The following is a 27,326-nucleotide window of genomic DNA, read 5'->3' on the forward strand; positions in this document are numbered from 1 at the left end:
CACAAAAATGCATCATCAACCAAAACAAAAAAGCTATTCTCCCTTGATGTGTCTGCCTCCTTCTTCCTGATCCTGGGATGACGAGACTAAAGTTTCCAGCTGGATCTGTCAGTCGGCATTTCTGGGATAAATTAAGTGAGCACACTTGATTGAGGTGTAGCTGGACTGTATCACTGTCTTCCTATTATCCTAGGAGATCAAAGCTGAGCACAAATAGAGGCTTAGTCTTTATAATATTCAAAACAGATGGCTAGTTCTTTGCGGTGAAAATTCAGGTTTTAAGGCAAACCACTTGTTAGCAAGATTTCATTTCTTTTCATTGAAAGATAGTCAACACTGAACGTATACCTCTCTCTCTTCTTCAAGACTAGAATCACAGACTTTCTGCGTGAGGAGGGATTTGGCAGACCCCAAAAGCTGTTACACTGTCTGGGTTCCTTTTCATGTGAATATAAAATAAGTTATTCAGATTTTTCTTTTGGCATTTTGGGTATTAAATGAAAAAATCTTAAACGTTTAAATTCTCATAGTCATTTTGTTGATGGGTCACTATTTGAAATCTAGTATTCACACTGTTACATCCTCCAGAATTGAACCAGAGTGTTTATCCCTGACTTCATATTTTTACAAACTAAAATGCACATTCTCCACAGTCTATTACTGACACCTGGGTCCTGAGGTCATACAGAATAAGTCCGTAGTGCGGTTTGAAGTTTTTAATGTTTGGTTTAAAACTGACTGAAATGAGAGAATTAACTCAAAAATATTTATTGGGAGTCTCCTATGTACACTGCACTAGGTACATGGGTTGAAGCACATGTTTCAAGACCATAAAACAAATACTAAAGGACGGATTTTCTCCAACAGAAAAAATAATATGAGGTGCCATAGGAAAACCCAGGTCTGCACCAGAGACTCAAGAGCTCACAGAGGAGGTAACACTGTGCCGCATCTTGAAGGAGCAGTAGGCGACTGCCAAGCAGATATACTGTAAATCTGTTGAACTCTCAGTAGCTCCCTGTGGATACTGCTTAGGGTGTGAATTCATTCTCTATTTCTGCATAACGCATTGCCCCAAAACTTGGCAGCATTGAAAGCAATACACCCCTGTTAGGTCAGTGTTTTCTGCAGGTCATGAATTCGGAAGCAGCTTGGCTGGGTAGCTCTTCTTGCATGTGTGTCTCCAGGGTTGCAGTCAGGATGTCAGCTGGGTCTGTAGTTGTCCAAAGCTTGGTGGGGACGGAGCATCCGTTCCAGGATGCTCACCCACAGCTCATACCGGCAGGAACCTTCAGTTCCTCACCATCTGGACCCAAGATGAGTGATTCAAGAGAAGGGAGCAAGGAGGAAGCCACAGTGACTTTTATGACCCATTATCAGAAGTCACACACCACCACCTCTACTGTGTTCTGTTCCTTCAGCGCAAGGCACTGAGACCATCTGTGCTGAATGGGCCAGAGCATCTTAGGCTTTACTTTTTGAGGGAAGGCATGTCAAAGCACATGTGGACTTACTGCCAACCTCCACAGGTGTTGGGGGAGGGTGACAAGCCACATGGCTGGTGCCGCCAGCGCGGGTGGGTCATGATGACCTTTGTGTGCCATGGCGACCTGTGGAGGGTGGGCAGGAGAGATGTCAGAGCTTCTGGCTCTGTCCTGGAGGAGGCCATGCGGCCTGGATGCCGTGGCAGTGGATGGGATGGAGGAGGATTGCCAGTGTGCTCATCACCAGGAAGCTTGGTTCTCAGAAACATCCCAGACAGAGAACACAGCCTGAAAGCCCCATTGTGGTTCAGAAAGGTAACTTGCCTACAGGCACTGTTCACATAAACAGCCCTGCACAAGCCCATGTGTTCCATGGTGGCTATGGCACTTGAACGCCGAGTGACTTCGGTCCAGCCACATTCACGGCCCGGGTCACTTCCCCGGGCGTTGAATTTTTTGTTTAGAAAGTGGGGCAGGGAGACAGGTGTCGATGACCTCGATGGTCGCTAAGATAACTTCCTCTGTGCTCAGAACGATATACTTAGTGTTTTATCCATGTTTAACCTTGAGAATATTTGACTCAGTAGAAACATTTGATCTGTTCACAAACATCTAAATCAGGTTATACCAATGTCAAGGGATTTTCACTGAATATTTGCTGGAGCTGAAACTAAGTTAATTCAGTTTCTTTATCAGTTTTCCAGGCGTGAGGTTGAAAATGTCCATCTTTTTCCATATTCTTATTTTACTGAATTTTTAAGTATCAATTCTTTTCCATATTTAAACTTTATAATGACTTTATTTATCAATCAGGGATTTTGTCCAGATCAAATTTTACTCATTAGAACTTTCTGCAACTGTGAATTTTCTTTTTATGCCCATTGCCAAATCCAGTTTTCTGTTTAGCCAATGTTTTGTTTTGTGTTGATATTACTATTAATTCAAGTACCATTCATTGTGAATTGAATTTTTTAACAGTAATTATTGTTTATTTCTTAAGTAATCTGTAAGAAAATTATAAGCATTTTCTCCTTAATATTATAAGTTACCCTGTTATCTGGAATAGGTCTACTGTAGAGATTGGCAAACCTTTTTATAAAGGTCCAGATAGTAAACGTTTTATACTTTGTGAACTTTACTCTTTGTCAGAACTATTCAGCTCTGCTCTTGCAGTGGGAAAGCAGCCTCAGACAATATGTAAATGAGTGAAGGTTAATATGACTATGATTAATATAACTTCATTTATGGGCACTGAAATTTGATTTTCAGATAATCTCCACATGTCACCAAATACCCTTTTGATTTTTTTTTCCAACCATTTGAAAACCCATTCTTAGTGATGGACTGTACAGAAACAGGCAGTGATGCTGGATTTGGTCCATGGACTGTCATTTATTTACTGACCTCTGGTCTATGGTGTTGCTTTTCCAGTTCTTCTCTGTGCTTCTCATCTCTTCATGTGCCATTTTGTAGCCATCCGGTCATTGCTGGAGCTCCGTGCAGATGATGGGGTTAAGGTGTCCTCGGGGTCAGCATGTCAGCTGGAGTTATCAAGAGTACCTTGCAGGGCTTCCCTGGTGGCGCAGTGGTTGGGAGTCCGCCTGCCGATGCAGGGGACACGGGTTCGTGCCCCGGTCCGGGAAGACCCCACATGCCGCGGAGCAGCTGGGCCCGTGAGCCATGGCTGCTGAGCCTGCGCGTCCGGAGCCCGTGCTCCACAACGAGAGAGGCCACAACAGTGAGAGGCCCGTGTACTGCAAAAAAAAAAAAAAAAAAAAAAAAAGAGTACCTTACATTTTACATGTGCTCAAATGCTCACACGGATGAGAATTGTCATTCCCATTTTACAGATGGTAAAACAGGTTCTTGGAAATAATAATGGTGAATAATTATTGAAGAAGCTTACCATGTGATGGACACATGGATTATTACAGTCTCATAAGGTATACTATCCTCAGAGTAATTGGTCCCAGGTCTCATAGCTAGAAGGTTGCAGGCCCCAGAGGTAAGCCAGCCTGTCTCCAAAGCCCACGCTGTTAACTGCTTTGTGGCTTTGCAGTGTTTCACAGAGTCATCAATGCAGTGCAAAGATATTGTAGCACACAACATGACTGATACAAATCTGTCCCTGTGAAGGGTAGCCTCTGGGTAAAAAAGCCTTTTTTCACCACAGTTTCTGAAACTAGATGCCCAGTAATTAACATAATCACCAGCCAAGGGCCTGCATGCTTATGGCTGTGGTGTTTGAATGATCGTGTTAATGGCCGTGGCCATGGCCCTGGCCACAGCCAGTCACATCGCCTTCCCTGGCACTAAAGAGTGACACCACTGTGTCTGCTTAACATGTGGTGCTGTAAGGTGTGAGATGCCACAGCTGCTCTTTCCAGAGAAGTGTTCAAGTAGATAAAATTCCTAGTTAAGATCATGAGATGCTGAGGACCACCTCAGTGAATTCCATAGCTAACTAACAAAAATTTTCCATGAGAAAAGCAGCTAACCTAATCATAGGTAAGACAAGCAGCTGGACAAACAACTGTGCTTCCCTGGAACATACAAGTTGTCATTGATGCAAGAGATGCTAAGATGCAGGAGTTCCAGTTCAGAGGAGCCTGGGCCCTCCCAATCAGACCACATTCCGTGTGTGTGTGTGCACGCACACACATAAACGTACGAATGTGTCTTAACACGTGAACCTGTTGCTTTATTCTCATGCACAGAAATGTATGATCATTGAGACAGGCATGGTAATGGAGTCAGGGAAAGCGGAAAACCTCCAGGTACATAGAACGTGCAGCACTGGACTCACAGGATGGTCTGAAACACACGTGCCCGCCATAGGATGACTCTGCACTGTTCTTTGAAATGGCACATCTGGGAAATGATATGTGGATGGCTTGCTAGACAAATGACAGAAATGTATCAGACCAAGTGTCATGAGCTTTTACTGCTTAGATGAATAAGATGGCAGAGACTTTGCTCCCCATGTTTCTATTTCTTGTCAGCAGTAGCATCTCATATATGAGAAGGTTATAGCTGCTAGAGCCCACAAGGCAACTGAGTATGAAGAATCCCCCCAAATTGTGTGATGCATACATTTGGGCAGTTTGCTTAAAGCACAGAGAGAGCTTTTCCTCCTGTTCGTTGCTGTTCAAGTCCACAACACCAAAAGTATACTCCCTGGAAGGAAACCAGGGAAAGCACTAATAACATGGACAGATTAACATGGTGAAGAAAGGTGTTTCTGCGTTCTCCTCTCCCTTTTCTTTTTTGCTTGCTTTCTAGAGTTGGGAGTTTCTGTTTCACTTGTCCGTTGTTTTCTGTTTTCTAAACACCCATATAGTGTTAGGTCCTCTGATTCTATCAGAAACATGGTCTCTATCCTTTGTATTCCCTCACTAAAATTGCTACAAAATTTGGATGTGGGTCGATGTGCATGATAGGTTTTTTTTTTTTTTTTTTTTTTTTTGTGGTATGCGGGCCTCTCACTGTTGTGGCCTCTCCCGTTGCGGAGCACAGGCTCCGGATGCGCAGGCTCAGCAGCCATGGCTCACGGGCCCAGCCGCTCCGCGGCATATGGGATCCTCCCAGACCGGGGCACGAACCCGTATCCCCTGCATCGGCAGGCGGACTCTCAACCACTGCGCCACCAGGGAGGCCCCATGATAGGTTTTTTATGAGTACTAAAAGGTGGGACTAGATCCTGGTAGATAAAACCAATACGAAGATTCTGCACAAACTTAACTTTTTTCCCCCGCTATCAGGTCACTTTACAACTATACCAGAAGCTGCTTATTCTTTGTTATATCAGGTAGCCTCACATGCTTCAGTCTAGATGTACTCCCATTTCTGGTTCCTTGGAACTTTCCCCTTGGACTGCCCCGCACCCCATTTTTTTACTTGCCGTACTCTGCAGTTTTTCCCTCAGGGTCTCCCGGCTCAGTCGGAATGTGCGGGTTTGCTCATTCTCAGCATTCCATATCTCGCATCCCAGTGGGACCGCCCTGCTCTGACCCTACACTTCAGAATTGATCTTCAGTCAGCACTTACTGAGCCCTGTGTTGGATCAGGGGGATCCGGGGAATCAGGGCACAGGGGCCCTTCTTCCGGAGAAGGGCTTGGAGTGCCCCAGATTATTTAATCTTGAATTACCCTGGCTGGTTACCCTATATAATATCAGCCACAATTTGTAGGACTTCTGGTATTTCTGAGCTGAACCTCTTTTGTCATAGTCACTGTTATATCCTCCGATAATAAAGCTTTGCTTAAACCTCAGCAGCTAGAAACATTGAAATGGTGATGTCTGTCAGAGTTTGTGTCACGCTAAGGAATTTTAACTTTCAGAAGTAGGGGGAGGAGAGATTAGTTCAGTGATCGTGTGGAGGTTTTATCCCCAAATAAAGAAAATGGGTAGAGAAAAACAGTCTTCCTAATTTTTGTTTTTCCCAAATCTTTTTCTTCCACCCAAAGCCTGGATTACTCCCAAGGTGGAAGGGGTGATGTCTGGAAATCGTTAATCCATGGGTTTTGTTCATGGTGTATAAAATTTTCAGAAAGAATTTGCTTTTGCAATATGATTTCCTGATTGACTGTGGCAGACATAAATCCAGCAAGGACAGCTCTGTCAGAGCAGCCAAGATCCCTCTTAGATTCCTAGATATATGACGGTTCTGGTGTGTGTGTGGAGTGGAAATGAAGATTCTTCATGTGGGTGGGTCAGGAGGAGAGATGGAGAAGGGGGGGCGTGGGCACAAGCAGAGCAGTGGGTGGAGGTGGGGCGCACCAGGCCAGCCCCCAGAACCCAGCACTAGTTCAGCCCGGAGTGAGTGAAGGAGATGCCCCTGGTGCCCCCTGCCCTGGTACTGGTTTCTGTTCTTGAAGGGCTCTTTTATGGTATTCTGAAACATTTCCATCCTCCCAGTGAAGCAGAGTGCTAAGCCATCCTAAAGCTGAATTCTGGGCTAAGGGCCATTTTGCACAGATCTTTCTTCCCATCCTGCCGGCCCCCTTTCACCACTGCAGGCGTATACATGTGCCTCCTTACACACACTCACAGGTGTTTCAGCCTGTCACAGGTCATGTCCTGGCTGTTTCCGACTTCAGCATTAAGAGACTCAATTCCTGTGTGTAGCCTGTCTTTCTCTAGTAGCACAGATACCCGTCTCTGATGTGTACACACAGCTACAGGTACATGTCTATCTTCCCTGCCTTCCAGGTGATAGGGAACCCCTCCCTCCCACCTGTGCCCCCAAGGCCAGGTTCCTGTGAAGCCAGGTTCCTGTGAAGCACTGTGTGATGAGAAGCCAAAGCCTGCAGACACACAGTGACTGGAGCTGCAGCCGTCACAAGCTTTCAGCTGGAGATGCTGCATGTCTGCAGTCTGTGCTGTGGGGTGTGATGCTGGAGCTGCAATCATGATGTGACTAGTGGCCAGTTGCCCGTGTTTGCTCCTCCAGCTTCTCTGTGTGTACACGCACACACGCTTGCTTTTAGCCCAGCCTTGAAATAACTGCCAATCACAGGGGAGTCTCCTCCAGAGACTGGCCTCCGCTTGGGAGCCCTTGTACAGATAAGCTATCAAGTCTCCTAGTCACCAGATAAGCGTACTTGGCTCTCTGCTCCTCTGTCTCCCTGTGGCCCTCGAGGCGGAGCGATTGGGCGGGCTCCCCGTAATCTAGACTCGCATCCTTGGTTACTTATCGAGATCCTAGCCAGGTCAGGAGGTTCCTTTAGTGCACCCGGCACAGCTCGGCTTGACCTTCCTTCTGCTCCCAGTGTCTAGAGAGAGAAGAAAATGAACTGTCCTGATAAGGTCATTACTGTGTTCCACACAGCAGGCAACAAGCGTGTTACTGCCTTTCACATCCATCCCTCTGTCTTGTGAAGAAGGTGTAATAGTGCTGAGAAGTGCTTGACTGCAGCACTAGCGCAGCCCGAGCACTTCAGGTGCCGGAGCTCAGAGGACCGGGCGGAGCAGGTGTCGTCAGCCGCAGCATGCGGGTGTGTGCACAGGCATGGCGGGGTGGAGGCCACCGTTTTCGCCTGTGGCCAACTGCCTACCGGTTTTTCCTTTGAAATTCAGCATCAGCCTTCAGTTGCCTGGCCTGTTCAAAAAGTGTGAACCTCTCTTCTCCCTCTTTTGCCTTATTTTCTTTCCCATGCCCAGCTTTTCTTCCCCATAATTTGTAATTCATTAGTGTATAGCCCTGGAACTTTACTGTGGGGAAGTCCTGTAAAATATATACACACATACACACACAAATATTTAACCCACTACATTGTTTACTAAAATACAGTAAATGATTTACTGTGGAAAGACAAGCCTCAAGCCAGGCACTAAATCGAAGGTGCTTTCCCATCTCTATCGAGAGAGCAGGGAGGAAGGGCTGCGGGACACGCGCCACTGGCATCTCTGAATCTAGTCGCGCTGATAGTTACCTCCCTGTGCCTCGTCTGCCCATCCCCCCAGGGTGCACACTATGCGTCCCCTCCTGTCCCCTCCACTAGTCAGCGCGTGATGGCTTCAGTGCCTCATGCAGCATTTTCTCCACTTACTGCCCATCGATGTGCACTGTCTTCGTCTGTGCTCACCTGTCTGCCTTCTTGTTGGTGAATGCCCTTATTTTCCTCGATTTTACAAGTTTCCAGATACTGAAGCAAGTCCTTGCAATACCTCCAGCCTTAAGCTGCTCTCGTGGCCATGAAGAGGTGGGCTCAGCAGGAGGCGTCTTCCCTCAGTGGCGGGGCCCACACACTCTGCTCTCTATTCGACTAGGATTCCTTGTACTGAATACGATAGGATAGGTTTTAACTGAATAAGGAGTAAATAGGCAAAATGCAGTTAGCAGCTCTGTAGTTCAGATTTCAAGATTCATTTTATTCTAAACTCTGTTTCCTATCTCCTTACAACTTTCAGTACAGGATATTTGTCTCCATATCTGGGTCAAGAAATAGGGGATGTTTTGTTTTGCTGGAGTGGTAATGCATGCTTAAAGGAAAATTGACAACAGATTTCTGAGTTGTAAAACTAAGAGGAAATGATCACATTTTATTTTTTAAATGATTCCCACTGTTTTTTTCATGTTTCAAACCTTTTGCCGTTTTCAAAGACACATCTAACTTTAACAAACCGTAAAGCTCTTTAAATCTGAAACCTTTGGAGAGAGTTTTTACTTTTAGAACCCAGCATTTCTATATGTGGTAAGATTTCTGATTAATGTTTATTGATCTCAGTCACCTAGTGTCACCACACCAAACTTGGATCTGCTCGCCCACACGCAGCAAAGCCAATCTACTGACACCGGGTTGTGGTGAAGGAAAGTGCAGCGTTTATTGCAGGGCCAGGCAGGGAGAACGGGCAGCTCGTGCTGAAAACCCACACTCCCCGATGGCTTGCAGGGAAGGGGTTTTAAAGGCAGTGTGTGCGAGGGAGAGGGTCACAGGATGCATGATCAGCTCGTACGCAGTTCTCAGATTGGTTGGCAACAAGGTGAAGTTTCGAGCATCACCAGTCTTCCGGTTTCAACCAGCCTGGGGTCTACATTCTCTGATGGTCAGTAGTTTTCATCTGTGGGGGTCTGCTTCCTCTAAAAACAGCTTAGGAACGTGTGTCAGGCCTTTATCCGTATCTCACAGGGAACGGGGAGTTTGGGGGCTCTGCTGTGTGGCTGGTGTGCAGTCTGAATTGTTACCAGGTTCCTGACCCAGAGCTCTTCTTCGCTTCTACGTCGTCACAGTTCCTGGTCATTCCCTCTGGAGTCAGCCTCCTGAGACTCGGGAGAGGGCTGAGAGACTAAAGCAAAAGGCTTTTACTTCGAAGAATATAGACACAGGGGCTTGCACATGGTTTCAGTCCCCCCTTTTCTTTGGTGTTCCTCACTCTTAGGGGAACAGGTTCAGGACGAGAAACGGAATCAAGTTTCCCCTAGAGAGGTTAATCACAAACTGTCGGCAGAGGAGGTCAGTTTTAGGGGGACTCGGTTTCACTAGTGGCCCTGGACGTGAACTCCTAGTGGTACTTACTCACTTGTTAAAGAACAGTGAGGCAGACTTCATTCAGGACAATCCTGATGGGTTTAGGGGCCACTGCAGTGGGGTTTTGCAGTGAGGGAGACAGAGACAGTGCCCAATTCTGAATACAACAAGGAAGAGTGGGAATTTACAGCCAAGGAGCGGGTGGGGGTCAGTGGATGGACACTTCCTAAGGAGGAAACATCCGGGATAGGGGGAGATTCTGGCTAAACCAACCTAACTGGATTCTTGCCTCAGGCAGGCAGAGTGATCAGACGTGGCCCGGGGGATAGTGGGCGATGAGGAACCCCGTCACATACAAATCAACTTAGAATTCCTGGGGGAACTGGACAATATAGAGATGAACATGAACACCCAAAAGTCAGGGCCCAGTTGAGAAGAGAGGTCAGGGGAGCCTGACCCACATTTGGTCAACGAGAAGACCTTTGTCCCCAGGATGTAGATGAGGGGAATGAGAAAGTTAATTGAACCTAAGTGATTGCCTGGTTAGTTATTCCATTAACTAGACAAGTGGTAATAGTAGATCATCTGTAAGAGATGAAGAAGGGACCCTGCTTAGTACAGAACTGATATTCCAAGTACTTAGGAAATATTTATAGCATAAGAAATGTCATTCTGGGTTTTGTATTTGTTGTGACTTTTTGTTTGGGAAGATCAATGGAAGACGGTCCCATTCTATAAAGTTTGTTTGAGGAGTCAAATAGACACACATGAAAAATGGTTATGAAGTGGGGGGTCAGGATTTGGAGCTCTGAACTTTCTTGCCTTTAGCTTTAGTTTATCTTTTTAACTTTTCATGAAACTTTAGAAATTGACTTCCCCCTAAAAGAGATTTTTTTTTTCCAAAGACTGTAGCTCTCTCACTAAGCACAAACTCAGGCTAAAGCTGCTGAAACTTTCCAGATTCCCATTGTTAACAATAAGGTTTGTTTTTTGATGAAGGTCATGCAGGTGTATCTCATGAACCCTTCTGTAGCCTGGCTTTATATCAGTTATTATGAGGGTGTGACCTGAGAGGCGTATGTTTATCCAGTGTCTCTCTTGCAGGAGAAGTATAAGATAGAGGGGTATTCTCGAAGGCATATTTGTTTTCAGCTTGCTAGGATTACAAATGAGTAAGGACCATAACACCAAAAACATTTAGGGGGTCCATTGAGTATCCTTCTGTTTGTGCTGCAAATGGGAAGGCTAAATTAAAAGGTTGGATCTCAGAGACCACTAAGAATAAACAAGTTGTTGAATTTTATAACCTTATATGTGAAGACTAAGTCAAACTAAGCCTCAAATCAAGGTAAAGAGGTTGATTTAGCAATTTAAGGGTCTGCCTAAAGTAAACTTCAAAACTAAAGTTAAAACAAAGATAAATCCTGAATATATGCATTTGAATTCTTATATACACTCAACACATTAGTTCCATTATTTCATGATTTTTTTTTTAATGCATAACAGGACCACATCTCATTCTTAATATTCCTGCCAGCAAAAGCTGGCTGTGGCGTGGCACAAAGGCATTCACTGAATGTTTGTTAAGTGAATTACATAATTTTTTTAGTGTCAATATGTGTGATTTGATATGCAGTATATCTAGTTAATGTAGCAAAAATATCATGACAGTTTACTATATTTGTTCAAAGAACCACATTCTTGCACAAAGTAGCTGCATTTAAGTGAGAAAGTAACACAAAGGTCCAAAACTTTGTGAAGAGACCCAGTACCGTCCTTCATCTTCCTCATCCTCACGCACACCGCAACCAAGAAGGTAAAGTCGGTTCTTGAGAGAAAAGACTTTGAGGCTAGACCATTGAATTTTATTCCCTTGCCTCCTTTTTTACTTTTCAGAGTTTAGCTCTCTGCTGGGGCCTCTGGACAAGAATGTCATTAAAAGAATAATGTTTCTGGGAAGTTAATACGTTAGTTGTTCCAGGAGTTCTTTAGTGAACCTACACTGGGGGACAGTGGTGTAATGATGACCCAGTGAGAAGTCAGAACTGCTACTGGCATTTACGCAGTAATCCAGGGACAGCTGAACCTGCCTCCTAGGAGTTCCGCAGATAGAAGGAAGAGTAAGAGGATTTTGTAGCTACAGAGGAACCATAGTAAATATAAAAATAATTTGCCAGGAACACAGTAAACGATCAATAAATGTTAGCTTGAAAAACAGTGGCATCTTCCAAACAATAAAATATTAGTACTGCAAGGGCAAATGCCTTAAGTCCCAAGTGATATTCAGTTCAGGGTATACCTTTCCTCTCAGAATGAGCTCCCAGAATGTGCCATAACCAACCCACCTATACTTAGATTAAAGATCCAGTACAGAAACAGTGGAGTGGGGAGAAGGGGGCAGACCATGGAATTGACTGGAGGGGCCTTTCGCTGAACGTCCCATCCTGGTCCGAGAACATGTGTTCCCATGTCTTAGATAAATGGGTTGCAGAAACGGGATGCTGTAGAATTTTCAGCTGCAATCTGTATCGAACAATAGAGGAGCAGCTGGTCTGTCTTCCAAAAGATCTCTAGCCATCTAACCTGCTCAAGTGGAAGGGAGGTTAAAATAAACACCTTCCGGAGGTCACTGTCTTCCATCACCGTGTGTCATCAAATGCTGGCCTCTGAAGCCAATTTGAGGGTCTGATACATAAATAAATCCTTGCAAGAAGAAACAAAGCTTTCAGTAAGTCAACCAGAAAGCTCTCATTCCCCTTTATAATTTAAATTATTTTCCTTAACAGCTCGGTAAGTGTAGGGTTGGGGGGATATTGACATTTTGGCATTATACTTGATAAAAGCAGAGGTTATCTTGACAAGTTCATTTTTTAACTTTCTTTATGCCAAAAAAAAAGATAGGTAATTCTAATTCTGCATAGCTGTAGGACTGATGTGGTCTGACCGCATTACTGACAGCTTTTGGTAGGACCTCTTGCCAATGTACTGAGGTTGTATGTGGACAAAAGACATAACCTCTGGATCCTGTAAGGCGTCCTCTTCCTACTTGGCAAGTGTCCCTCTCCCCTCTTGAGATTAGGCAGTGGCAGTTTTACCTTGTGGGAAATGCAGTTTCTTTTCTGAGTGGCCTGCCCAAGTTAGATGGGGAGAAGGAAGAGATAAGGACATTTCCCACGTGATTGACATGGTTAAATGTGTCCCAGAGAGGCCACAGTGACTTTTTTTTTTTTTTTCCTTGATGGATAGATTTGAGAATTGTGCTGGTTGGGCAGTTTCATACACTTTCACCGAGTAAGCTTTATAGTTTTTTTGTTTTGTTTTAAAAAAGCAACTCCTTTTGACATGAGAAGAAAGGGCATCTTGGTCATTGCATGGAATGAATTTTTATCCTTGAAAAATTTTTCAAACTCCATCATTTTTTAACTTTTCAATTGGACTTTGAAAAATTTCAGAGTGCAAAACACTACATATTTTGTAATCTGTCAGCACCTCAGCATGAAATACATTTAAATCAGTTTGAGATTCATCTCTGATTAAGAACAGGGACCTAAAAAGTCCACTTTTTCATTCCCAGTCATACAGCAGTGAGCTAGTATCTTTCCAGATTCCACTTTACTGTGAAAAATTTGACCTCTCCACTACCACCATTTATCACATTGTCTTCTTCCTCAGTGCTCGTGCTTTTTTATGTCAGTTTTCCAACTCAAACAGTAATTACCTAAGATACCAGCTCTTTCAGCCTTGCAGCCCAGATGTGATGGCAACTATACACAGACACACACACAAAGAATGGGAGTAAGTTGCACAAATCCAATGAAAATCCCCAAAGTGATTTTTTTAAATCAATGTGTCCATGAAAGAAGCTAGTGGAGGCCAAGCTAAAAACATGGGAGGGCTTCCCTGGTGGTGCAGTGGTTGGGAGTCCGCCTGCCGATGCAGGGGACGCGGGTTCGTGCCCCGGTCTGGGAGGATCCCACGTGCCGCGGAGCGGCTGGGCCTGTGAGCCATGGCCGCTGAGCCTGTGCGTCCGGAGCCTGTGCTCCACAGCTGGAGAGGCCGCAACAGTGAGATGCCAGCGTACCGCAAAAAAAAAAAAAAAAAAAAAGGGAAATGAAATAGAGCTGCAGTGCTCGGAGGCATGAGAGGTGTGGTAGGAGAACCATGGCTAGACAGTTGGGATATTGATGTGCAAGGTGAACATGCATTTAAAGGAGTTGCCTTGAACTTGCCTTTAAAGATTCTGCTTTGGAACTCTTTCTAAATCTTCTGCACTGTGTGCATTTGTGGCCAGGAATAAAATACAAGTCTTTTTTGAGAGATTAGTGTTGTTTGTGGAAATCTATCCAACTTCCCCACTCTCCAAATCCTCTACAAAACAGTCTCGTCCTTCTGTGGTTGGCAGTGTTGATACCACGGGTAACACAGGACTCATACCACAAGCCTGCTGATTAGGGGTCCCTTACAGAGCCCAGAGCCTTCCACCCCAGCCCCTGAATGTGTAACCTTTATCCTTAGAGAAGTGTGTGTGTGTGTGTGTGTGTGTGTGTGTTTTAAAAACAGTAATAATGCTGAATGTATTCACTTTCTCTGGTTTGTCTAGACAGGCTCCAATTTCTATATTGTATTATACCACGTAGGCCTAAACTCTGAACTCTGATCTCTCTAGTAAGTTAAAGATTGTTTTAGACACTAAGCCTTGGCTGTTCCCTCTCTTAACTATTTTATGGAAATAGTATTAGAAACAGAGGAAATGTGATATATTTATAAAGCAACCATTAAAAATCATGTTTTCCAGGAATACGTAATGTGAATAGTACTCACAATATAACACTAAATGGATAAACAGGGTATTAAGCAAAACGTGAAGTATGATACTGTTAAAAGTTGATTTATGTAAGTTTATAAAAAGACTTGGAAGAAAATCAGCAAAATGTTGCAAGTGGTATTCTTGGTGGAATACCTATAGGCTATTTATTATTTCTTTTATATTTTCTCCCATACTTTCCAGAGTAAAATATGCATTGATTTCACAATAAAAAACATAAAACTTTATTTTAGAAACTCTTAAAAGGAAAGCAGCAGGGGAAGTCCTCTTAGGCCAGGAAGAAATCAGCGTCGCTGTTGAAAGTAATACCAGGCCTTATTTCTGTTGACTTGAAGATTAGTGAGCTCCTTGTTCATTAGGTGGGTCAGAGGTGTCCGGCTGGTGAAAAGTGCCAGCCCGGTGACACACAGCAGGTGCAGACCCTGCCTGTGAGCCCTGGGAACGTTTGGGACCTGCCAGCATCTGGCGGGTTGGCGGCTCCCCCAGCTGCTGTGTGTCAGGCAGATGCTGTGCCAGCGTTTCAGCGTTGGAGAGCTGGCCCAGCCCTGCCTCAGCCCCTCAGGCTCGCCAGTACCAAGAGTCATCGGGCCCGAGAGCTGCCCGATGAAGTCATCTGTCCTTTGATGTGCTTTCAGAGGGAGCCGAGGTGATAGTTATTCAGCCAGGGTAAAGGGGACACAAAACAGAGTTAGCGCAGGACTGCTACTCAAGAGAAGAGACCCAGCGTCACACTGGGCCCGGGCTCAGGCTCAGGGGTCTGGCGTTGTATAAGGATTTATCTGTCACCCATTAAAAGGAGGATAGATGGCCTCGGCCCAGTGAACGAGGGAGCTCCAGCCAGGAGGCAGATCTAGTCATGAGTTCACTCACCACATCTCGTGGCCGAGAAAAACACGCACTTTCTCCAGAGGCAGAACCTTCCTTCCATTGCAGGAGGTGAAGGAACACACGCAACATGTGGCATCAGGCTTTCAGATGAGCACGTTTCACTAGCAGTTTTTGGGCTTTTTTCTTAACATCTTTATTGGAGTATAATTGCTTTACAATGGTGTGTTAGTTTCTGCTTCATAACAAAGTGAATCACTAGCAGTTTTTTGTAACCTCCTTGTAAATAGATGGGATGAGCAATTGTGAAGTAACTGGAGTCTTTCTGTATCAGGAATGTCACCTCTGCAAAAACAAGCTCACCCTGTGCTTGATCTCCAGCCCAGAGTCAGAACTGCATCTCGCGTTGATGTACATGCCAGTGGTCCCCACGCGGCCCCCAGAACAGTGGGTGGGTGTGACTGTGTACACGTGCAGGTGTATGGACCTGCTTCTCTTTACAATCCTGAAGATTGCTGTAGTTATTACAAGAGCTCTAGTCTTGCTCCGTTTCTTTGCCTTGGGAGGCATAAAGAGACTGGAACTTCTTGTTTCAGATTGACCTTGACTTTCCTCATTTTTTTTCACCTCAGATCATCCAGCCCCTCTTAGAACTTGACCAAAACAGAAGCAAACTAAAGTTGTACATTGGACACCTGACAGCCCTCTGCCATGACCGAGACCCCCTGATTCTTCAAGGACTCACTCCACCAGCTTCCTATAACTTGGACGATGACCAGGCAGCATGGGAGAATGAGCTGCAGAAGATGACCCAGGAACAGGTAGGCCTCTCACCTGAGCTCTGGCGACACCCTCACAAAATTCAGCTGCTCTTTAGGTTGATGCAATAGAAGCTGCCTTGGAGAATTCAGGGTTCAGAGTCAAGATTCTTAACAGTGGTTGGTTCTTCAGTAGATATTAGGAGCTACCATTCGAAGGAAGCCCCACTTTATTCTTCCCTCAGTGTAACTTGCCAAAGAATCAGAAACGGCTGGTTCGGAAGGGAGAGGGTTAAGGGGAATCTGTTATTTCACAGAACTGATGGCCACTCGTGATTGTGACCACGGAAAGGAAGTCTGAGTTGGGGATATCTGGATGAGGATCCTTGACGAGTCCGCTGTCTCTGGGGAACTGTGGGTCACAACCTCCTAAGTTTTTCAATAAAAGGACCATTAGATGAATCAGCGTAGGCTCCCGCCCTCTGCTCCACTCTCTGTTTACTGTTGCCTGTAAAATCCATTGGTTCCCTTTTTTCCATGTCGTGATTTTGTTAGTTCAGTAGAGAAAATGAGAAGGCTAAAAGGAGACAAAAACCATGAATAAAAGAAACAAGGAGAAAACGGGATGAGGGCAGACATGGAAAGCAAAAGAAAGAAACATTGAATAAACACTGAGAAATAAAAATAGAAAAAAAAGAGATCGAGCAGCTTTAGAACAGTAATCCTAAGCTGCTTTTGTCCCTGGCTACAGAGTGGGGTTGATGGGGTCCCAGCCCCTTGTAGATGTGATTGTGGCATCAGTCTGCTAAAGCTCTGCACCAGAGTGTCGAAGCTGTGCACTGTCTTCCAGCTGAATGCCTCCTATTTGTTCACCCACAATGCGTGAGTGGAGGCTGTGTCGAATAGGGCACATCCTGTGGTGTGAGGTTGCAGGGAGCAGTGACGGCCGCGGGTTGAGAATTGCACGCTGGGGTCAGGGCGGGACTGACTCCCGGGTGTGGACATTGCCTAAAAACAGACCCATTTAACGGCCTGTCGGTCACCCACCTGATTTGTGTGATGGAAAAGGTAAGGCCGACCTCTCAAATTTAGCGTGTTGCCATGGAAATTTTAATTTCTTTCTTCTCAAGAGGGAGAAATTTAAAGGACAGAATTAAATCGAATTTCTAGTAGCTCCTTTTGATATTAATAACCATGAAGTTTACATGCCACTGGAAGCCCGCTGGAAACAGAGCACACAGCCAGTTAATTTTAGAAACTCCACTACAAAATTTTGCAGAGAGACAGGGCATCTTAAAGCACGAACAGTGATGTATCAAAGTTTAACTGGCATTAAATTATTTCTTTGTGAAACAACTTGTCTTTGAAATGAAAAAAAGTATTTTGGCTCAGTCCTGTTTTCCAAATATGCCTGAATGGAAGTAATCAGTCTTTCCTAAGGGGAAAAAAAATACCTTCAGGGTGAGGCCAAGGTAGAAAATCTCAAGCTAAGAGTTTTTCAGAAAGTTTTGAGTGAAAAACCAGGAGTTCAATAGAAGGCATGCCATCCCACATGTTATCATCCAAACACTTTTGCTCACATACGTGAATCATGTTAATATTGTCACGTTTCCCCTTGGCTGAGAACCTGTTGCATGAGGTGTATGAAACTGTATCTTCAGCAGCATCCCTGGAAAACCTGGGGAGCAGGTGACCAGGGTCATCTGTAAAGGGGCACAGCAACTAACCACACCTTCCATCAGCTTCTCCAGAGCAGTTCGAGTTTGGTGGAGAAACCAACCCATTTTCTGCCACCTCTCTCCAAGTAAGATTTTAAGGGAGTGGTGCAGGCTGTCGAGAAAGATGACCTGTGATAATACAAAATGACTTGCCTATTGTGAGCAAGGTTTGACTTTAGTTTTTGAAGCCCAAGAAACATTAGATAGAGATCACCACTAAATATGCATGTTGGTTTATTTTGTGTGTGTGTTTTCTTTGGGGATATAGAGCCTTCTGCACCTGACATTTGTGTTACTCAACTCTGTATGTCCCATGCATTTCACTGCCACCATGCTCCCCTCGGTCACACACCCCCATGAGGACAGGACAAGAGCCTTGTCTGTCTTTTTCAACACTGTTGTCTGTACGAAGAATAGTGCCTAGCACATAGTATCTGCTCAGTAAAGGTTTGTTGAAGGAATGAGAGAAAGTGAAGGAGAAAGGCAGGCAGGATACCGTCCATACTTCTTATCAAAGCACACAAGGCCTCCTTTCATTTGGCCTGATTCTTAAATGCACATCTCTTCTCACCCTATCCCTGAAGCATACAACAACTGACAGTCTTTTAAACTGTTAATTGACTTACAGTTTTCACATTTGTGTCCTTTTGCTCATAATGGTCCCTCTGCCTGCTCTGCCCTTTCCTGCCTTGTCTCCCTGGGGAATATCTAAATAGGAATCTGAGTTTTTAAACTCAGCTCAGACATCATTTCTTTTATGAGTTCTTTCCTGAAACCCCAGGCCCAATGTGCCACTCCCTCCTTAGAGCTTCTGTAGGACCTGTGGCACTTGTACTTACTAGTTTTCATATCTGTCTTCCCGTTAGTCTAGGCTTTCTGTCAGCTGAGGACATGAACCATATCATTTTCATCTTAAAATTCGCACCACGTCAGGTACTTGGTACTTGCTTACTAACTCAGATGAGTGAGTGAATTCTAGTGAGTTCTTCATAGTTTATTACTTTGTATTTCATAGTTATGATTCTTATTCCCTAACTAGATGAGTTTCTTCACTGCCAGAACCATGTCTTATATTTCTAAAGTGCCTGGCACAGTACTGTACATGTAAAGAATGCTTATTAGTATATACCTTGCTGAGTGTTTGTTTGGTGACCCAAGACAGTTTCCTCAGTGCCCTTCAGTAGCTTTGGATAATCTGACTATTGATGTCAGAAGAACCACTCAGACTCCATCCTGAGTTATGACCCTATTATCTGCAACTGCCTGGCCTACAGAAATATTACTTTACATCTGAAGATTTCCCAGAATTGTTTTGTTTCCTTTGCCCTCTTAGAGGCTGACTATCTTACCACCTAAATTTATGGGTTTGTTTATTTTTCTTACCTTATCGGTTTTTGCTCTATGTATCTTGAAGCTCTGTTATTGAGTGCATACACATTAAGGATTGTCATATCTTCTTGATGACTTGACTCTTTTATCATGATGTACTATCTCTTTTCAAAGCTGGTAATACTCCATGCTCTGAAGTCTGCTTTGTCTAACATTAATGTAATCATTCCAGCTTTCTTTAGAATTGTGAGTGCACGATAAACCTTTTTTTATATATATTTGCCTTTAAGCTGTCGACGTCTTTATATCTACAGTGAGTTTCTTGTTGACAACATATATTCACCAGCCTAGAGGACACAGGTCTAGGGGGCAAGGCTGTCTCTTCCTCCTTGATTTCAATAGGCCAGGCTGCCACCCAGGGCCAGAGGGCTGGAGCTGCCACCCCAGTGGGCCTGGAGGACAGCTTCCAGCCAAAGAGCCTTATTCTCAAGCCTTAAAATCTGATGAGGGACTTCCCTGGTGGTCCAGTGGTAAAGAATATGCCTTCCAATGCAGGGGACGTGGGTTCGATCCCTGGTCGGGGAGCTAAGATCCCACATGTTGCAGGGCAACTAAGCCTGCGCGCCACAACTACTGAGCTTGCGCACCTCAACGAGAGAGCCTGCGTGCCGCAAACTGCAGAGCCCACACTCTCTGGAGCCTGCGCGCTACAACTAGAGAAGAGAAAACCTGCACACCACAAGTAGAGAGAAGCCCATGAGCCACAACGAGCGATGCAGCAAAAGATCCCACCTGCCGCAATGAAGACCCAACGCAGCCAAATAAATAAATAAATAAATTTTAAAAAAATCTAATGGAATTTGACCTGCTAGGTTTTGGACTTGTTTGGGACCCATGATCCCTTTCTCTTCTTTCCAGGGTCTCCCTTTTGGAATGGGACAGCCTATGCCTGTCCCACCATTGTATTTTAGAGCAGATAACTTGTCTGGTTTCAGCAGGTCCACATTTAAATTTTGCCTCAGGATGAATCATGTTTTTTAAGTCTCACCCACACTTGATTTAGATGATATTTACGTGAGATTTGGGATTTAGAGTTGATGCTGCAGTGGGTTAAGACTCTTGGGCTGTTGGGATGAGGGTGAATGTGTTTTGTGTGTGGGAAGAACATGAGTTTGGGGCGTACAGAAGGCAGGATGTTATGGGCTGAATTGTGTCCCCTGCAAAGTTTATATATTGAATCCCTGACTCCAAGAATGTGACTATATTTGGAGATCGAGCCTTTAAAGGTAATTAAGTTAAGAAGAGGCTGATAGGTGGGCCTTAATCCAATCTGATTGGTGTCCCTGTAAAAAGAGGAGATTGGGACATACAGAGACACCAGGGCTGTGTGCTCACAGAGGGAAAAAAAAAAAAAAAAACGTGAGGACACAGCAAGAACGCAACCATCTGTAAGATAAGGAGAGGCCTTAAAAAAAACCAACCCTGCCAACACCTTGCTCTTGGACATCTAGCCTCCAGAACTGTGAGAAATAAATTTCTGTTGTTAGGCCACCCAGTCTGTGGTATTTTCTTATGGCAGCCCATGCAAGCTAATACCTTGTTTTTGAAAGATATTCTTCTCTGGGTATAGAATTCTAGGTTGACTTCCTGTTTTTTTAATATTTTAAAGATGCTGTTCCATTTTCTTCTGGCTCCCATAGTTGCTATGGAAAAGTCTGCTGTATTTATGTGTGCTCCCCCCCACCCTCTCATGTTTCTTTTTTCTCTGACTGCTTTCAAGATTTTTTTTTTTACCTTTTGTTTTCAACCATTTGAAAATAATGTGCCTATTTGTATTTTACGTTATATTTCCTGTCTGTGCTAAAATCCTTTTTGAGATCTCTGTGTCCCTTGGGCTTAGGTTTTGTTGTCTTTCATTAATTTTGGAAGATTCTTGGCTCTTATCTCTTCAGATATGTCTTTCGTCCCTTTCTCTCTTCCCTTTCTATATCTACAATTATGTATTTGTTAGACCATCTGATATCGTTCCACATCTCTTCGATGTCTGGGGGCTTTTGTTTGTTTCTTTTGGGGATTTTTTTCATGTTACGTTTGGAGATTCCTATTATCTGTTTGGATAATTTCTATCAATATGTCTTTAAGTTCATTTGCTGTTTTTGTGCTCATTATTTTTTATTAAGTGGTAAATATTATATGTAAAAGAAGAGTAGAAACTGAGATTAATAACATTTATGTCTGGAAATAGTCAATTCCTCTTCTGTCAGACCATTAGCATTTGGGAACTGAGTCAAGTCAGTAATTGAGCTGGGTTTGAGTGACTTTCATCGCTCCACAGGCTTTAAATTTTCCAGTGGTGAATTGTACATTTAGTGCAAAGTCTTGAGTGCTGATTTTTCCTGGATTCAGTAGCTCCTTCATGCCTACACCACAGGGCTCCCCCTTCACACTCTTGTCCTCTCCCAGTGCAGGCTGCTCTCACCTGTTAATGCGAAATATAGTTAAAGTCTTTTTTGTACCCAGTTGCATTTTTCCTTTTTCATCTGCGGTGGCAACCAATGTCATGAACTGGTTTGCATTTTTACAGTCCACGTTTTTACCTTTTTAATATACATATTTGTTTACACGAACAATGTGCAGTATTGTTCAACGTGATATAAATTTGAAATAAATGACATCATACTACTCAGGCTATCTCTCTGTTCATTAGTGTTTACTGAACCTGGGCCTTCTAGTCACTTGCTATTGGAAGAAAAGATGTTGCTGAAATCTTTCAGATAAATGTAAGTCTCATACCATTTTAAGTATGGCTCTGGAGCCCTAGAGAAACTTTCTTTGAAAAAGTAGATTGAGGTTGTGTCAAAGTAGAATGCTGTAGTGGTACAAAGCGGCTAGAATGAAGAAAAAGGTTTCATTAGGTTCAGTTTTAGATTTAAACATCTTCTCTGTTGATTCTAGGACAGCTCCACATTTGACCACTGTCTGTTATCTTCCAGAATCACAGCTCATAATTGAAATTCCAGGTCCACGTTTCCCACACCACACACCTTCTACAGAAGGTGTCTTGTTTTCTTTGCCAGGCCCTCTTGCCAACTCCTGGGCGGGAAACCTTGTTAGTGTTTCCATAAATCTGGCACTGACACTGGCCTATATATTTGGTGGGACCAAAGATTCGGGTGTGTTTGGCAGTCTGGGATCAAGGATTTGGGCCACATGGCCAGCATTTTTGGCAGGGCCAGGGCTGAGGATTCAGCTGGCATGGTGGCATTTGGAGGCAAGGACCAAGATGATGGTGCAGATGGTTGGGAGACTGGCTACATACAAGGAGACTGAACAAATGAGTAAGTATACTGAAGCTCATGGGAGCAGGCTTGTTACTCCAGGAGGAGGAAGTAACAAATACAGAAGGGTGAAGGCAAGTCCGGTGGCATTCAGTTGCTGTTGGAGGTGTCCATATGGACTCAGGGTTTTTGACAGATAACAGATTTAGCTTTCTCTGTGTGTACATTTGTGTGCTCATCTACATGGATACATGTGTGTATTTCCTAGTTTTATCTGCTGAAGCACCTAGAAGCAGTGACACACCAGTAACAAGGAGCTCACCTAGCTCCCAGCTCTTGGTTTATAGATGCCTTTTTTCACCAAAAGGAACCAGGGCTCCTTGGAGACATGGCTCAGCCTAGGACTGTGTGTGGCAAAGTACAACATAAATCCAGAGCATCTTATACCAGAAAGTAACAGAGTGTTCCAAGAGTGGCGGGGATATGTCAGAAGGACATGAGGGGACTTTCCTGGTGGCACAGTGGTTAAGAATCTGCCTGCCAGTGCAGGGGACATGGGTTCGAGCGCTGGTCCAGGAAGATCCCACATGCCACAGAGCAACTAAGCCTGTGCACCACAGCTGCTGAGCCCGCGTGCCACAACTACTGAAGCCCACATGCCTAGAGTCCATGCTCCACAACAAGAGAAGCCACCGCAATGAGAAGCCCCCGCACCGCAATGAAGATTAGCCCCCGCTCACCACAATTAGAGAAAGTCCACACACAGCAATAAAGACCCAACACAGCCAAAATAAATAAATAAATAAATTTATTTTTTAAAAAAGAAGAAGAGTAAGGACATGGGGTCTCCCAATAGCAAAATCTTCAGGAATTTGAGTAGCAAAATTAATAATAGTAACAAATTACAGCCCATTGAGTAGAACAGGAATCTGTGAGTCTGTACTAGTGTAGAGAAATCAGTAAGCAAATACATGGTGGGGCAGGGGCCATGCCCTGTAGTAGAATGCCAGCTAATACATGGAGAAAGAGTGGCGGAGTTAGAGAATCACCACTTGGCAACCATCACAGTAATAACTGATTTGAACTGGAATCATCAATGAACGTGAAAACCAGTGGGTGAAAGTTGGTTGAGGAACAGGATATTTGCGTAGTCTAAAAGTGTCTCTTCACACACACACACAAAAAGTTATTTCAGTTAATTAGCACAAAGTCCTTTTAGTTGATTTACGTTGGAAAAACTTGGCAGACACCATCTAAACCCAAATGACTGAAGGTAATGTCACCTGTAGTGGGATAAATGAACGTTATGTCTTAATTCTAGGTATTAGCCAAATGGCACATATGTTGCTGAAACTTCCCCCAATTCAGCAAGCACAGAGACATAAAACACTAAACATGAGAGGAAAAAATGAAAAATTGTACTTTATCAAAACTTTAAACTTTTGTTCATCAGAAAACTGGGAGGAAATATTCACAATGTATATATTGAACAAAGGACTTCTATTGAGAAGATATTTTTAAAATCAGAAACAAAAAGACAAAACAACATAATTTTAAAATGAGCAGAAGACTTGAACCAGACAGTTCACAAGAGAAAATACACAAACCAAGCACACGAAAACAGTGCTCACATAAACGAAAGCCACAGTGAGATAGCAGGGCAATTCCAAGAAAATGACTAAAATTCACCAAATGTGAATTTTACACATTCACCAAATGTCCACGAGGGTGTGGAGTAGCTGGAACTCTATGTGCAGTGGTGAGGATGGTCCAAGGCTTTGAAAAGCTCTTAGGCAGTTTCTTATTAAATTAGATACACACCTGTCCTATAACCCAACAATCCCATCCCTCCTTGTTTACTCAAGAAAAATGAAAACACGTCCACAAAAAGATGTGTACAAAATTGTTCAGAGCAGCTTTATTCGTAAAAGCACCAAACTGGAAACAACCCAAATGTTCATTAACAGAAGAGATTTTTTTAAATTACCATATATCATATAATGGAGTACTACTCAGCAACAAAAGGAACGAACTACTAATACAAGCAACTTTATGAATGAATCTCAAAAACACTGTTAAGCAAAAGAAGCCAGGTGCAGAAGAATATCTGATTAATGTCTGATTCCCTTTGTATGGCATTTCCAGAACAGGAAGAGCTCATATGTGGTGATAGAAACTAGAATGCTGGACGCCTGTGGGAATTGACTGAAAGGGGTTCTGGGAATCTTTCTGGGACGATGGAAATGTTCTGTGTTTCGGTTGGTGAGACGGTCATGTGGGCATATATATTGATCAGAATTCATCAAATTGTACACTCTGATGTACAGAGATCTGTGCATCTTGCTGTATGTCAATGATAGTTTAATTCAAAACAAAAACAGAAAAGTCACACCCCATTTCCAGTCTCCTCTCGAACTTTTTGAAGCAGTTCGACTGATAAGCAGATTCTGCTGAAAAGCTGAAAGTAGAATTTCTCCCTGGAGCACACGTCCTTTTTCCACCACGAATGCCAGCCCCCTGACGGCCGACGGCGCTGGAATGAGCCCTCACTGGCCAGCTCGCTCCGTGGGTCACGGCTGTGGACTCCAGCCCCTTTCCCAGCACCCAGTCCAGTTTTGACCTTCAGGGAAGTATTGTTGCATAACTTGGCTCGGACGTCATCGTCTCCTCGGAGCCCTTCTTCCATTTGTTTTCTCGATTTTGATCAGTGGCTGCTTGGCTTGCCCCTCTCTCTTCAGGGCAGTGAGTCTGGGATGGTCGATGCCTGGCTGGCACTGGGCCCTCACTCTGGGGGCTCGTGGGTCGTCAGTCACGACGTGACACTCTTCTCTCGTGAATGCATCTGCACAGATCGTCGTAGCCCCCAAGTGGGCCACGTGGACACGGGAGCTTTTGGGGGCAACGGGGAGAGAAAACGAGAGAGAGAAGAATGGGTTCTTTATGGGCAGCAAACTCTGTCCTGGTTCCCAGCCTGAATGTTTCTGATCTGGTTTTCTTCTCTTTGCGATGTTTGCACTTGTTTCCTCGGCTCCGACATTGAACTCTTGTCCAAAAAGACCAAGAGCGGCGGAGCATGAGGGGCTGAGCGAGGTGACCAGCGATCCAGCAGCAAGAGCTGCAGGCCCTGAGGACAGGTGGGGTCTGTGCCTGACTGGGCTTGGGGATGGAGTGTGTGTGTGTGTGTGTGTGTGTCTGTCTGTCTGTCTCACGTTTATGAGAAAACCCTGTGGGGCAGCCTCACTCTTTCTCTCCCCTCTGCTCTCACAGTCTGGCACTCTCCCCTCCTTCTGACAGCTTCCATTAACCTTTTCATGCAAAGAGCAGAGTATCTTGCCAGCTGGATGTTGAAAATCTGGCAGAGAAGAGATTGTTCTAAAAAGGAAAAAAAAAAAAAAGAGGTAGAAGCGCTGGGAGACCCCACAAGAGAGGACAGGGCCTGGCCAGCTCCTGGCTTGGGCCCTGAGACCCTGAGCCTGCTGCCTGACTTCTGGTAAAATCCCCTAAAACAAGGTTGTGGGGAGGAAGAGGAAGTGAGGATTTGAATGTAGAGGAGGTGAGGAACTCGCTCACACAGTTGAAATGACACAGATACTAATCCTTCTTTGCAAGTCACTCCCGACGTGAGGGCAGCTGAATGGTGGACACATGAAAGGATACACCTAAATAGGAGCAAACTTAAAGGCTTTGTGCTAAACGTGCTACGTCATCTTGTTTGTGGAGAGAGAGAATACTGTATTACGAGACTCAGCTAGACCAGAGCTTTTTTGATACAAAAGATCCCTCCAGACCATCTCCTCCCTTAACTTATCTCAGAGAAGGGGATTCTGCTGTTTCTCTCTCGTCCACAGTCTCTCCCTCCCCATCCTGATCCTCGTCACCAGGGCCTGCCCCCAGCTGGCTGGGACTAAATAAAAATGAACATGAAACACCTACTCTGAATTCAGGTCTCCTGTGCCCTCAGCTTCGCAGCAAAGAGGGCAGGAACCTTTAATTTTGCTTCCATTAGCTTGATCTTGCACTGGACCCTTTAGAGCTCTGAAATAGGAATATGGAACATTTTTTAATTATGAAGCTCTGTATTTATAGAGATCTTAATATTTTTTAGCTGCCCTGTGTTTTTCCTTTGTGTTGAGAGTATTCCCATGGAAGGAGGAGGTCAGCACTTGTGATTCCCCGGAGATCCTGCAGGAGCAGTTAGTTACCATCTTGGAGTTTTCATGAGTCTTGACAACTCCTACAGTCCAGCACATTAACTTACAGAGATAATACAGGGAAATTTACCCTTGCGAACGTCCAGAAACTGGCCCGGGGCAGGGACTGCCTCCTCAAAGCCCGTGGAGCAGAGAAACCTTGGAAACGGCAGTTTTCCCATCTAGTCAGGGCTTTGAAATAAATTGTCCTTAGCTTTCCTCAAACCACTATTTAATTCTTTACCAAAGGTTTGGTGGGACAGTCTAGAAACAGAAGTCACTTAAACGTCTAGTGGGCAGCGTCCAGCATGGTCCCAGCCACATCTCTGCCCCAGTGCACCTGCACGATGCCAAGCTCCATTGTCACGCTGGCCATATGTATGTACAGCAGAATTCTTAGGGGAGACCTGTGTGAATTTCAAAAAAGGAAAAGGTGTTGGACCACACCCCTCTCCCAGTTTACAGACAGTGCTGCTGTTCCCCCCTAGACTCCCTGTGCCCCCTGACCTAAAGCGCTGCTTCCCCAGAGAGTGGGGCACATACTGCCACAACCTCCCTCCAGGTGTCGCCTCTTCCCAGCGACCCAGTCCCCACTTGCTGCTGTTCTGACTTGTCCCTGGTACTCGCTGAGCCTCTAAGCGACTCTCCTGCACTTCTTGTAGGAACATCAGGGCCGCTGGAGCAGTGAGGTTTTTCTCCCTGAACCCCTTCCAGTGCTAAGTGGGAAAGATGGGACCAGGCCACACTCACTTGCCACTGGGGCAAGCGAAGATGTGTTTCTGATGCCGGAGTTGGGACGCAGAAGGCATCTTCCAATATATAAAATGTTACGAGTGATGGTTAGGTTTTGTGATGGTTAGGTGACACTGCTCACCAACGATACTGTATTAGCTTGTAAGGCCGCCATAACAAAGTACCACAGACTGGGTAACTTAAACAACAGAAGGT

General features: G+C 44.5%; 1 protein-coding gene across 2 annotated transcripts in view; it reads left to right on the top strand.

The window, feature by feature from the left end:
• Nucleotides 1–27,326, top strand: part of ERC1 (ELKS/RAB6-interacting/CAST family member 1) — a gene marked incomplete at both ends in the record, with an annotated part of 344,584 nt that overhangs the window by 299,624 nt on the left and 17,634 nt on the right. For both annotated transcript variants that reach the window (XM_079715876.1, XM_079715877.1), the window contains one exon: nt 15,738–15,926. In XM_079715876.1, the coding sequence (XP_079572002.1) occupies nt 15,738–15,926 (189 nt within the window). The remainder of the gene's footprint in view (nt 1–15,737; nt 15,927–27,326) is intronic.

This window comes from Hyperoodon ampullatus, assembly GCF_949752795.1.
Source record: "Hyperoodon ampullatus genome assembly, chromosome: 11".
NCBI lineage: Eukaryota > Metazoa > Chordata > Mammalia > Artiodactyla > Ziphiidae > Hyperoodon > Hyperoodon ampullatus.